This window comes from Colletotrichum abscissum, assembly GCF_030869225.1.
Source record: "Colletotrichum abscissum strain IMI 504890 chromosome Unknown Scaffold_4.1, whole genome shotgun sequence".
NCBI classification, from domain to species: Eukaryota; Fungi; Ascomycota; class Sordariomycetes; order Glomerellales; family Glomerellaceae; genus Colletotrichum; species Colletotrichum abscissum.
In genome coordinates, this window is record NW_026850320.1 from 1,211,428 (window position 1) to 1,224,178 (window position 12,751).

The window sequence follows — 12,751 nt, forward strand, 5'->3', positions numbered from 1 at the left end:
CGATGGCCGAGTGTTTCCTCTTCTTTAGCTCTCCTACTCATTCTGTCGTTTTCCGAACAAAGGAGTGGAATGTTGGGGGGACTGGCTACGGGCCTCAGCCAGTGAGCATTCCCCGGATTCATTGTTGAGCGAGTCAATACTAGTACGAAGGCGTGGAAGGGTCTCGACCGTTGGCTGAAGTCGGGTATACAAGTGAGACAAAGCTGGGGCCCAAAATTGTCTGTTCTTCACGTTGAAAAGCTTCGTCGAGCACACTGGAAAATGATTGTTGGAGGACCTTAAGTCAAATGTGCTATCATTCCTCATGAACTTCCGATACACTCTCCTTCAAATATATTTGAGCTCAGGCTCGTATGAAATATGTGGTATTAATCATTTGCTATGTTGGAGAGCTTAAGTTTATCACGGTTCCAAGCAAGTCCCAAGCTCAGCCAATAAGTCCTCAGCCAAGACATCAATAGCGCCGGTTCTTTCGTCTTCAATGCCGAACGAGAGGAACAAAACATCGTCCAAGAATCCGTGATACCTCTGGTCTTGCCTCTTCCAGCTCATGGAGGTTACGTAAAACATGTCGGACCCTCCACCAAGTTTCTCTTCCCGCCCGTGTATCCATATGGGTCTCTTTGACATGGCGAATACCTCGAACGGGGCCTTTTGTCTGAACACCATCACATACGGTTCGTACTCGCTGTGGAACTGATAGAAAGTTTTGTGCTGGAACACTGTAAAGACAAAGGTATTGTCACTAGTGGCTTTGCACGTTGGGTCGCTACGCTTGCAAAACGTAATGCTCAGCGAGTTCGTCGCCTGGTGTATTGATTCGAGATCCGGCGGGAGCTGCGGCATGTACTTGCTCATGCAAGCCTCGTCCCCGACAGCCAACGGCCCGAGGTTCGGGCCTACGGAGCCGTCCGCGTTCAACTTCGCAAAGACTCGCTTCGGCGCCACGTCGTGGTGGACGTAGACTGCGCCCTCTTCGTCCCAGAACGGAAACCAATTCTTCTCCATCATGCCCCAAGGCGCAGGACGCTGGAGCTCCGTTCCCAGCGCGAAACCTTGATCCAACGACATCTCGAAGCCCCAGTCTCCGAGAGTTCGGAAGTCCTGCATGAACTGTCCGAAGCAGGCGAATATCGAGTTGGAACCGTATACGATGAACGGGGCTTTGGGTCCGTACAAGACCCTCGCATCGTGAGGCCCAACGTTCATGGCAATGTAGGCCAGTTTCGGTGGGCACTTGTCATCACCGCTCTTCGTGGCTGCGATGGGTAGAACCGTGGGCGCATCGACGCAGACGAGACCTTCCAGCGTGAAAGTGGCATTACAAGTGATTTCCACATGCTCAGAGTCGTCGTGATTAATTTTCCGCCTTTGCGCAACAATAACATAGGTATTCTCAATGGTGGGATGCGGGATGATATTAGGATTGATCGCGCCTTCGTCGTCAAATCGTATGGCGAAAAACTTCTTGTTGAAAGTTGACGTCGAGAATATCTCATGATGTGTTTGTTTTGATGCGGGCGGATGCTCAGGCGCGCCATCTACAGGTTGTACCTCCGTCGGTACGTCCGAAGACGCCGGCCCCGAGTGCGGTTTGAGTTCATCGCCTTGTCTCCAATTCGGTGCAAAGATGTGATCGAACCAGGAATTGAACCCCGAAGCAGAGTCTCTGAAGTCGAGACACCGTATACCGACATAAACGAGAAACAAGAAGGGGCCTACGATGAGGATGACGCGCTTGAAGTCTCTAGCTATCATCGCGAGGTGGGAGGATTGTCTGCATGCGCCGAGGTGTCGAGGGACAAGCGACTGGAACGGACGGCACGTCGAACGTGGGGTCGGAGCATGCAGAGTCAAGTGATCAAGCTAGTCCTATTGACAGATAACCTTGCGGTGAATGTGTAGGTAGGCACTTGGGGCGCTCAATTCCGATAGTGAGGTTACGTGAAAGAGCAGGTCTGGGGCTTTGGGGGTTGCGCGAAATGTCCCCGCAACATGTGCTGACCGAGCTCCAGGACGATGGATCACGATTGCATCACAAATGAGAGTTCCAAGGGATGTGGGGGACCTGGAATGCAAGGCTGTCGAAGTAAAGCTAAGATGAGAAACACGGGGAGGTGTTCGGGAGATGTATGCCGTGTGATGGGGATCGACAGACGAGCAAGTGAATACTACCATGGAAGTTGGAGCTTTCAACTTCCCCTCACTTACAAGTTGACAAGCGCGGCCGACTATTGCTCGTCAACCCCAGCCACCCGCATTTTTAGTGCGAAGGGTCAGGTAAACTGGGATGCATGCACAAAGCTTAGTGATGGAGTGTCCCTCAGATCAACTCTCAAGTTTGATCAAAGATTAGCTCCTCAAGCAGATTGGTGAATGGTAAAGCATAATCTCGCTATTTCGAGCATGTGAGCATGTAAGTTGCCTCGGTGAGCTGCGCGAACCCCTGGCCTGAGTTGCAATCCTATTCCCCTCACGAGCTGCCACACCACTTCCATTTTGGGGAAAGCATCCGCTCTTGCAGCGTCATTGGGTGTGATACAGCTGCAAGTCGATAGGAAAAGCAGACACAGGAGAAATTGAGGTTCGGGCGGGAAGGGCAAACCCCCAACTTTACCTGCTGCAGGCTGAGTCAACTAGACAGCGCGTGGCGGACTCAGTCCCGCCAGTACCGCTGGCTCAGCCTGGCGGCCCGCGTGGCAAGTCTATCGTCGCTGCATACTAGACGGGCTCTAGAGTTCAACTAGAATAGGCTCAGGTCCATGGTTCTGGATAGCAGCCAATCCGATTGCACCGTGACACTGAGCACCTCGTTTGTCTGAGCGTCTTCGTCTAGTCTTGCGTGGTGGAACAGTGTTGTCAATTGATCAATTATAAGTGGTTTACACTAATCATTACTTCGTGCTAGATGCCGTAAATGTCTCGGCAGTCCCGAAATACATGTGCCCGAACGCCAGATCCCCCTCAGCCTATCTCAAGCCTTTGCTGGCGCTGTTGGCAGTGTTTTCCGGTAGAGCCACTGAGCAATTTTCACACTAGGCTCATCAATGAACCTCGTGACAATCTCAGCAATCCAAAGAGTGACCGGAAGAAGTATCACATGAGGAATGAGGAAGGCCGGTTCCAAGCCGAGGGGCCCAACCTTGGGTAACGGAAACCTGTCGACTAGGTGCGCGAGATGTTGTCGCTCCGTCTCTTTGTGGTACCCGACGGCTGTGTAGAGTCGATCGCCCAGAGTTCCCAAAACGGGTCCGTGGACCAAGTAGAGGGCAAAGGAGATTCGTCCTAGATACTGACAGAAGCGTGTCTCGAAGAATCTCTTCAGCCACCAAATTCGTGGAACCGCAGATACCAGCATTGTGGCTGCCCAGAAGAGGTAAAACCACTTGTAATCGAAGACGGCTTGAGGTTTGAGAAACGACAAATAGTACCACCCGCGGTTCTCTCGCATCTTCATGACGTCTCCGGTGTAAGATGGGATACCACCGAGATACATCGAAACGGCGAAGAGGTGGTAGTAAATGAAAATTTTGGCGGGTTCCAGTCGCTGAAAGAAGTTGGGGAGATCGTTCTTCTTCGCCAGGAGGTCGAGGTCGCAGAGCATCATGCCCATGACAAACATGGCTCCGTACCATCCATCGGCGATGTACATGAAGTAAAAAGCCAGACCAGCCTCACACCAGAGTCGAGCGTTTCTGGTACACCTGGAAAATGCGACCAGAGACGTGTAGACGATGACTGAGCCCTTCATTTCAACAGGGATGGACCAAAGGTGTGGATTCCAACTGAAGAAAGGACCGCCTCCAGTGGTGAAGACGAAGCTAAAGTTCTTCAGCTCGCAATAATAGAGCCAGACGTCATCTCTCCAAGTTGGCGCACGCTCAATATTGTCGACCCAGATATTGAACATGTGGAGGAATGTCATGTAGAAGAAAGTTGTCGCCGCCAATGGGATATAAAGTCTTAGCCATCGCCTGAATAAGGCTGATCCGACATTTTCTGCGAATTTTCCGTGGTCTCCGGACTGGATCAAGCTCAGAGGTTTAGCGGAGAGGACGTAGCCGGATATGACGAAGAAGACTGATACTGAGAAGTGGCCTCCAGTAAATAAGTGGCGGATGCCAGGAAAGGCAATAAAGTGATATTTGTTTTCGTATCCAAAGGCGTTTTCAAAGATTCTGTTTTGGACGTGAGGTTCATGAGCCCATAATTGATTGTGGTGCCAGTACACCAAGAAGGCAGCGAAACCTCGCAAGCCGTCAAGGTATGCTGTGGGCCGCAGCTTCTCTGGATTTTTGGTGTCTTTGATGGGCCAGAAGAAGGTGCTCAGACTGGAGATATTTAGTCGAGATGGCCGCCTAATTCGTACGAGGGAAGCAGGCTTCCAGTCGCTTTCATCTGCGAGCCATTTGGACTTGTCGCACCAGGTAGGCTTAACTTCATCCCACTCGTGGCTGTCGAGAATGCCTTCGTTTCGTGGAGGCATCTTCAGGCTGTTGAAGACTTTGCTGAAGACAATGAATCGTGTAAGAAGGAGTCTTTTCAGCCTCAAGCTGACACTTGATGCGTGCTTACGGTCGAGGACGGCCGCCGGGTGTCCTCGCTTGCGTGATGCTGCAGGAAGAGGTGTTCTCGACCCTTGCCTCTCCGGAAATTTTGATGATTTGGGAAAAGAGGCACGGGTTCTTTTCAGTATCAACGAATCCTGCACGGGCTCGTCGGCAGTCGTCAGCCAGGAGGTTGCTCCTTGAGTCCTGGGGCGGGTGTAGTCCGGCTTGGCGTTGATCGACTGAACCTTGCGTTGCCTTCTCCGCGCAAAGTCAAAGGCCCATAGACTTAGTTCGTGTCAACAAGTCGTTCATCCAGAGTTTCACAAGCCAGGAAAAGAGGAATAACCAGCTGAACCTGACAAAGATTCCTCGGTCGAGCCAAGACAGCATGCGGGGTGGCGCTGTAAGTCCAGGATCAGAGGTCCACAATCCTTCCGGGGGCTCCTGGTTCGATATGCGGGGGATAGACCGGGGTAGAATGCGGAGAGCCAGGCTAAGACTCCAAAGTCCAGCGACGAAATGATCAAAGTTAAGCGGCGTAGGAGCGATATCACTCATCTCCCTCATCGTGACGCATCTCCCCCTTCGTTGGTTGCAATCAAACCGGGCGTCCCTGGCAGCTATCACAAGCGGCGTAGCATTCAGTCGGCCTAGCTTGGGATTATCATCCGATACACAAACCGCTCCTCCGACTCGAGCACTCGGCCGGTTGAGCAATCGAGAGGGCAAGAATCCCCTCGTGAAATTTGCATTATCCACCTGCAAGCCCACCTGATTTGGAAGGTTCCACCGCCTTTGCCTCCCCTGACTATCAGAGCCGTTGGTGCCGGTGGCCAGGATCGGCCCAATGGACGCTCGAACAAGCTCAACGTCCCGGCGCTATTATGGCGCAAAATGCGACCAGCTGCAATGAGTGGTCCTCATCACATCCCCGCTGGCCTGAATGGCTTCGATCCTCCAGCTGTCTGACTCTTTGGTAGTGTAAGATGGTGGCTTGCTCGCTGCTATCCGGCCGCACGAATGAGGATAGGAACCGTTGAGCTCATGTTCCAGCCTTGCTCGTATCGAAGGACAGTGAGAGCAGCCACTCACACACACGGAAGGTCCCAAACTTAATTAGATAACAGAGGCAAGGCAGTGGCGTCAGTAAGGCACAGACGGGATGAACACGATGCGACTTTACTTTTGGTGACCTCGGCGTTCTCCCTTCTTTACCCTGGCACCCGGCTCGTGACAATGATGCGCAACTGATAGGCGAGGAGAGTGGGGGAATGGGCCGGAACAACTGTAGGGAAATCCCCGCCTCGGCGATGAGGATACTCTGGGGTTGTGTGCCTGCATGGAGAAAGCTCCTCAAATTTCGACATGCATCCCACTCGTCTTGCTTGTTCTTATGCTCGTCGCATCTTTGTCAAAGCTTGGTTCAAAAGCTTCTTCGGTCGAACACCTCCACTTCTCTCTGGACGACTTCGGACAACATGTCTTCACCCATCATGAGTCCATTGAGTCCATTGAGCCCTACGGGCTCGACCAAGGCAAACTTGTTCAGAAACAGAGTCCCGACACAACTCAGGAGATGTCTGCCTTTGTACATTGCTTGTGTATGCATAATTCTACTCGTTCTCAACATCGACTTGTTCGGGTCGATGCCCAAACCTGTCCACCTCTCCAAGCGCGGTGGTCGCCACGCAACAGCAAGCACTCGTGGATTCCCTAAGAAAATATGGCAGAGTTGGAAGGTTGCGCCCTTCTCATTCGAAGCCGAACAGATTCTCACTGCACGGACTTGGACGGACAAGAACCCTGGGTACCGGTATGAAGTCCTAACCGACAACAACGACATGGAGTATGTCGAAGAGCACTACGGCCCTGACGGATTCGATCGCCCGGATATCGTCGACATGTATCGCAACGTTAATGCCACCATCATCAAGGCGGACTTGCTCCGCTACATGATCATGTACGCCGAGGGAGGAGTGTACGCCGATATTGATGTCGAGGATCTCCGACCTGTCAGCCGATGGATCCCGGAAAGATACAAAGAGGCCGACCTCGATCTCGTCATTGGCGTCGAGATTGACCAACCGAACTTCAAGGACCATCCCATTCTCGGCAAGAAGTCCATGTCCTTCTGTCAATGGACATTCATGTCGCGACCTGGTCACCCCGTCATGCTGAAGCTTGTTGAGAATATCATGGCATGGCTTACTGAGGTCTCCAAGAACCAACGTGTGCCCATCTCAGCAATCAAGCTTGACTTTGACGAGGTCATCAGCGGTACCGGTCCCTCGGCCTTCACCAAAGCCGTCCTGGAAGTTATGAGTGCGCGTTCTCGATCCGGGCCAGTTACTTGGGACACATTCCACGACATTGACGAGTCAAAAGTTGTCAGCAACATCCTCGTTCGCGATGTCGAGTCCTTTGCCGCCGGCCAGGGACACTCGGATTCTGGGAACCATAACTCCAGGGGCGCTCTTGTCAAGCACCACTACCACGCCTCCAACTGGCCGAGTCGTCACCCCCGCTTCAGGCATCCTATCTTCGGCGAGGTAGAGAGATGCAACTGGAACATTGAGTGCGTCATCAAGTGGGACCAGGACATCGCCGCCTTCAACTCTCTCTCCCCCGAGGAACAAAAGCAAAAGGTCGAGGAGCATGAGAACCTTCAGAAACTTCAGGCACAACAGAACCAGCAAAAGCTGGAACAACAAAAGGCCGCTGAACAAAAGGCTGCCGAGCAGCCTTTGATGTTCCCGCCGCCTCAACAGCCTCTTCAAATACCTCCTGTAGATCCTGCACAACAAGAGGAGCTGAAGATGGTATGAGAGGGCCCAATTCACAGACCCGAAAGTCTGCAAACTATCCTCACGGCGCCGTCGCCTCGACGGTTAAGATCGCCGCGTCGCTAGCAAGAATAATGACGCGCAAGATCGATTCGCGCGCTCGAAAAGCAATGCGACAAACACGAAGCATTACGAGTCAAGAGTGCGAGATATGGTTATGAACTTGAATTTTCCCCGGTAGTCAGCCGGAAGAGCTGCGCGGGATATGGTACATGACGTGTGGAATTGGGTGGCAATTGCATGATGATCCTCTTATGTCTACAGGTTGAGCATTTGGACTCAACCTGGATGCTAAGGTTCAGGACATCATGGCCACTCGCATGATTAGACACATAAATAGCTGAGAGCGACATACACAAGACTAGGAACGAAGATACCCTTCACAACTCCTGTACATACCTTAGTAGCGCATTTTCAATACCGGCGGCATCTTTACACAATGCTATATGTTCTGACTTGGTTCAAATCAATGCTCCATCAGTTCAAAATTCCTCAAGCCGCATAGTGCTCTGCTTTGTATTATTGCTTTGGGCTGACAGCGCTTATCAGTTGGATGTTTAATCACAGCTGAACAAGCGTCTCTCAAAAAATGAAAATTCTGATTTCATGATATATACGATGAAGTTAATGCTATGTGCTTCCAAGCCCTCTCGCACCTCGATCCGGACTTGAACCCAAATTCGGGACGATTTATGTACAAATTTCGGGCTTCCATGACTTCAAAGCCTCCACATGCCTCGATTACCCTGCTGAACCGCTACTTTAACTCTTTAGAAGGTAAGCTTCTGGCCAGCCTGTCCAGGGACGGTAGCAACGACATTGGCGGAACCGAGCAGGCTGTAGGAGTAAGGGGGAGAGTTGGCGTTCATGGTACCGACGGGGGCCAGGTTGGAAGCACCACCAAGATCGTTGTCAATAGCAACAGCGTATCCAACGATGTCGGAGTCCTGAGAGGTGATGGGAACAGTGACGTTCTTGAAGACGTTGCTCTGAATCAGGACCTGGGCATTTTGGCGTGTATTGATTCCAGAATTACCGCTAGACACGAGGCGTTAGTCATATTGATCTTTGTCTTGGGAGTAATAATGTAAACTTTAAACATTGAGGAGGTACATACTTGAGGTAGTAGGAGTTGTAGACGTGGCCAGTACCGAAGCGCAGAGACGGGCCGCGAGAACCGAAGTTAGCCCAGTAGTTGTTGGCGTAGGTGATGCGCAGGTGGCCGCTGTCCTCTGCACCGTTGTTCTCGCTGTGTCCGACCAAAGAAGTCTTCCAGTGGTCGTGGAAGTATGTGCTGATGAATGTCAGCAAGCATCCCTAACTCCGGCTGAGTAGAAGACCTACTAGGAAATGGTCATGTAGTCGGCAGCGTGGGAAGCATCCACGAGACCGTCATAGTAGTCCTTGTCAGATACAAGGGCCGAAGAGAACTCGCAGTGGTCGATCCAAACATTGATGCTTTCCTAAGGAGAAAAGATCCGTCAGGTTTGATGCTCGGCATTATAGCTCATCTAAGAAGGCTGCTCACCTCAATCTTCACGCCATCACCAGTTGAGGCAAGCACGTTGGTAGACTTGATGTTGCGGATAATTACGTTGGACATGCGGCGGACGTGCAGTCCAATGCCGTTGAATCCTGCAAGACGAGAAGGTAAGACAGGGTGCGGGCAACATGAGGTATGAATGATTCTCACCTGCACCAGCAGATGCGCCAATGACGGACTTGTTGCTGCCGATGCGAACGTTGGCAGTGCCGCTGATGGTGCCCTTGACAACCACGATCCTTGCGGCGGTATCTTTCTCGTTGACAGCGGCAGTGAACTCGGCCAGGGTAGAGACGGTAGTGACCGTGCCACCGGATCCTCCTGACGTTCTACAACACTATTAGCTCTGCTGCGTTTCAAGATCCCTCGCTATCAAACCTACCCGCCGTTCAGAGTGGCATAACCGAGAGTCGCCTTGTCTGAGATGGAGGCTCGCTTCACGAGGTGGGCCTTCTCCGCAGTGTAATCGACGGTAGGGGTCGGAGTCGCAGCCGCAAGGGCGAACAGCGTAGCCAAGGCGGAGGTGATCTTCATCTTGCAAGTCCGTGTGCAACGATGATGATTAGAAGGGTATCAAGGGGAATTTTAGGGTCTGCCAACAGATATCAAGGTCGAGGGTAGAGGATGCCGAGCAATCCAGAACCCAGAAACCATGTTTCATTACCATCTCTTTATACAACATCTTCAAGCTTTCGATCGGATGCTTTTCCGTCAACGCAACAGGGATACTATGATCACGAGATGGTGCTGAGTCTCCACGGATTACGGTTTACGCTCACGAAATGCAGGCATAGCTTCAGGCTAGCCCTCGAAACCTGAGATTCAAGGTACGAGAAGGTAACATTGATGGACGGATTAGAAAACATGATCATTCCGCGAATGGCAGCGTGCTTCTGGTATGGAGCTCATCGACCCCTCGAGCTGGTCTCCCGCTGGCTCTCCAGCTGTCGTAGAGAGACCCCTGTTCCGTAGGCAAATTGCGAACCAGAAGTAGTGAGATTGCCCACGCTAACGCCATCGAACACAGGCGAATCACAAAAGAGGAGGCGCCGTCCAAAACAAGCTTGTTTACTAAGTTGAAGCTTTCCGTCCGCTAATGACTTCTTTATTCGGTGGGGAAACGTCTTGTGTCATGTAAAGTTGAGCCCTTGACTGCAGGACGGGGGGTGGGTGTCCGGGGTAAACTTTTGGGAAATTTCCTCAAATCAGCATTTCGCCTTGGCCCAGCGTGCAGGTACCGGCAGCATCCGGGAACCAGACACTTACCGTCGAAGCCGTGGCATCTCATAGAGGAAACAGAGCACAGAATATGATTGGCGATTTCCAGGTGTTCATGCAAGGGCGGCAGTTTGAAGACGCGTCCATGCAGCTGAGGCCATTGTTTGGACGGAATTGACAAGTGGGAGTTTTTCCCGTGGTGAGAAGAGGTCTGCAAGTGAATAGGATGGAAACGAGGAACAGCACGAAATTTGAAGGACCGTTGTGCGATTGTGTGCAAAGATTCTACATTCTTCAACTTTATGCCTTCAATATGAGCCTGCCCTTGAAAGTAAGGTAGTACGAAATATTCATTGCCAAGTAACAGCCGTTGCACAATAGAGCGTAAGGCATGTTCGTTCCTCACTAGTCACAACGGGTACTTAGTACGTAATCTGACAGATGTTCTCTTACAAGATGGTCGCATCATTCTTGTAAGCATATGCGGGTAACCTTGTACTTTCGCCTCCGCGCAGGTATGATGCCGGACATCCGAACACGAGCAGTAGTTTTATTCGGGTACAGATTGCCGAAATATCTCGGCTTCCAACCGTCTGGAACTAAGATTCCAGAAGGAATAAGATCGACAATACTTGAAGAGCCCCATCTAGCTGTTGAATTATCGGCTAGCGTAGTTGGAGTCTGCGACATGAACGACGTCGAATTTAACGGAACCTGACATATCTTGGCATCGCCAAGATGGGCTTGGCACGAAAGGTTACAGCCGGATGATGAAGCGAACTGTTGCTGCTGGCGAACAATCTCTAGGGTGCTTCGACATCTACAGAATTTAGAAATAAATGACACACATAAGGCTTTCCAACGTCAAGGTTTCATTGAATCTTCTCCAAAAGTCTTGCGCCTTCTGCAAAAGCTAGCAGTTGTGGAGACTAAAAATCACTACTCAAACTTCAGAGTCCTCCGAAGGCTTTGATTCGTGGAGAGACTTTATATGTATTGAACATCCGCTTCCGAACATATTCTAGCCAATGATAACACATTTAAAAGACATCGTGTATTGATACCTACGAAGTCGAACTACCATACCTAACTAAACAAATAGCAATCTCTGAATGGATCTACTTAAGATGAGGGGCGTTGTAGCGGTGCGTAGTTCGACTCCACAGCTCATTACCACTCATCTGCAGTTCGATCCCATCCATGTAGGTCTTCAGTGCATCAGAGCAGCCCTCCTGGAGCTTCTGCTGGACGATGGCATCGTGCTGTCTCTCCCACTCCCGAATCATGACCCAGCAGGTTCGCTTCGCGCCATCGTAGTCAAGGCCACTCTCATCAGCCAGAGTTTGTACAATGTTGCTGACGATGGAGCCCTCAGCCGCGATATCTTTGGAAGCTCGAAGCTCCTTATCCCAGCTCATGACATCGTTGATGACGGAGATGTGGTGCGTGTAGTTGAGTTCCAGATCAGCAACCGAGGCCAATTCTTCTTTGCTGAGGTAAATTGCATCCTGGAAGCGCTGAGTAGCTAGAAGCACGCTGCAGAAGGTCAGATGATCGAAGCTTGAAGTTTAACATCATGAGACTTACGCAGAAGCGACGTCGAGCTCTCGATACTTGAGATATTCTGCCACGCTCTTCTTCGCCAGACGATCCTTGTCATTTTGAGACCGCCAAAAGGCGAAAGTAGGCTCTTCAATGTCATCCGAGAGCTTCTTGTCGATGGATCTCATATCTTCCCAGACATTCAAAACCATCTTCTCAATCGGCGAATCTTGGGCAGGCGCCGTCTCACCCTTGACGATAGAGATCAACCGCTCGTTGTAGGACGAGCCTTCCTTCAGTGAGAGATGCTCCAGCAAGTCTAAAGATTCAGAAGATTAGACCATACTCTTGACATGGGCACAAACAAGTCCCACTTACCATCAATAAGGAAGAGCATAACCATGAAGCGACAAGCTGCACCGACCCGGTCCTCGCGGGCCGTCGGGTATTGACACAAGTGCCAAGTTGGCAGGCCTTCAGCAACAAACTGGAGCTTGGTTCGCTCATCAGGGAAAGGCCAGTTGTTGAGGAAGTAGTTGTTGACCTCCATGGTGATCCTCAACCCAGATGGGTGAAGTCGTCCCACCATGTGGGAACGTGGAGGGTCATTGTTCTTGCGTCTAGCCATTGGGGCCTCTGTGATAGCCATATCAATTCTGGAAGGCATTATACGATGGGCTGTAAGGTAAAGAAGCTTGAGGAGATAGTTCGCGGTGATTGCTTTTGTGATGGCTCAACATAAAATCTTTTCCAAGCATCGCGGGAAAACTTGGCCCTTTTATGTGAACAGAGACTCATATCAATCTTCTCTTAATGAGACCCAGGAGATCTAGCCGTACCATCTCCTCCGGACTTCTGAGGCTCAAGTCCTGAAGGGTCAGGACAAAGCCGGCCACATCAGGCTGCCTACTCGAGGGACGAGGATCCGGAAATGCACCTCCAATCTCACATCCTGTGTCGAGGTCTCGGCGATGTTCCATTATGCAAGGGCCTTATTGAATTTGGACAGGAGCCACCGACGAAGCAACCTTCGTGTTTGTTGCGATAGTAGTTGG

The 12,751-nt window shown here is 51.2% G+C and overlaps 5 protein-coding genes across 5 annotated transcripts; 1 reads left to right on the plus strand and 4 right to left on the minus strand.

The window, feature by feature from the left end:
• Positions 1-402: 402 nt before the first annotated feature.
• On the minus strand, positions 403-1,758 carry CABS01_02339 (uncharacterized protein; the record flags this gene model as incomplete). Its single annotated transcript, XM_060535717.1, has 1 exon — positions 403-1,758. The coding sequence occupies one exon, from the start codon at positions 1,756-1,758 to the stop codon at positions 403-405; it is 1,356 nt and encodes a 451-aa protein (XP_060396022.1).
• A 1,216-nt stretch (positions 1,759-2,974) lies between these two features.
• CABS01_02340 (acyltransferase) lies at positions 2,975-5,117 on the minus strand (the record flags this gene model as incomplete). Its single annotated transcript, XM_060535718.1, has 2 exons — positions 2,975-4,805; positions 4,897-5,117. 2 exons carry the CDS (start codon positions 5,115-5,117, stop codon positions 2,975-2,977), a joined length of 2,052 nt encoding a protein of 683 aa, XP_060396023.1.
• A 911-nt stretch (positions 5,118-6,028) lies between these two features.
• On the plus strand, positions 6,029-7,375 carry CABS01_02341 (glycosyltransferase sugar-binding region containing DXD domain-containing protein; the record flags this gene model as incomplete). Its single annotated transcript, XM_060535719.1, has 1 exon — positions 6,029-7,375. The coding sequence occupies one exon, from the start codon at positions 6,029-6,031 to the stop codon at positions 7,373-7,375; it is 1,347 nt and encodes a 448-aa protein (XP_060396024.1).
• A 788-nt stretch (positions 7,376-8,163) lies between these two features.
• CABS01_02342 (pectate lyase) lies at positions 8,164-9,470 on the minus strand (the record flags this gene model as incomplete). Its single annotated transcript, XM_060535720.1, has 6 exons — positions 8,164-8,431; positions 8,511-8,687; positions 8,738-8,856; positions 8,922-9,028; positions 9,087-9,265; positions 9,319-9,470. 6 exons carry the CDS (start codon positions 9,468-9,470, stop codon positions 8,164-8,166), a joined length of 1,002 nt encoding a protein of 333 aa, XP_060396025.1.
• Positions 9,471-11,272: 1,802 nt separating this feature from the next.
• Positions 11,273-12,363, minus strand: CABS01_02343 (aristolochene synthase; the record flags this gene model as incomplete). Its single annotated transcript, XM_060535721.1, has 3 exons — positions 11,273-11,690; positions 11,742-12,015; positions 12,075-12,363. The coding sequence occupies 3 exons, from the start codon at positions 12,361-12,363 to the stop codon at positions 11,273-11,275; spliced, it is 981 nt and encodes a 326-aa protein (XP_060396026.1).
• Positions 12,364-12,751: the final 388 nt, after the last annotated feature.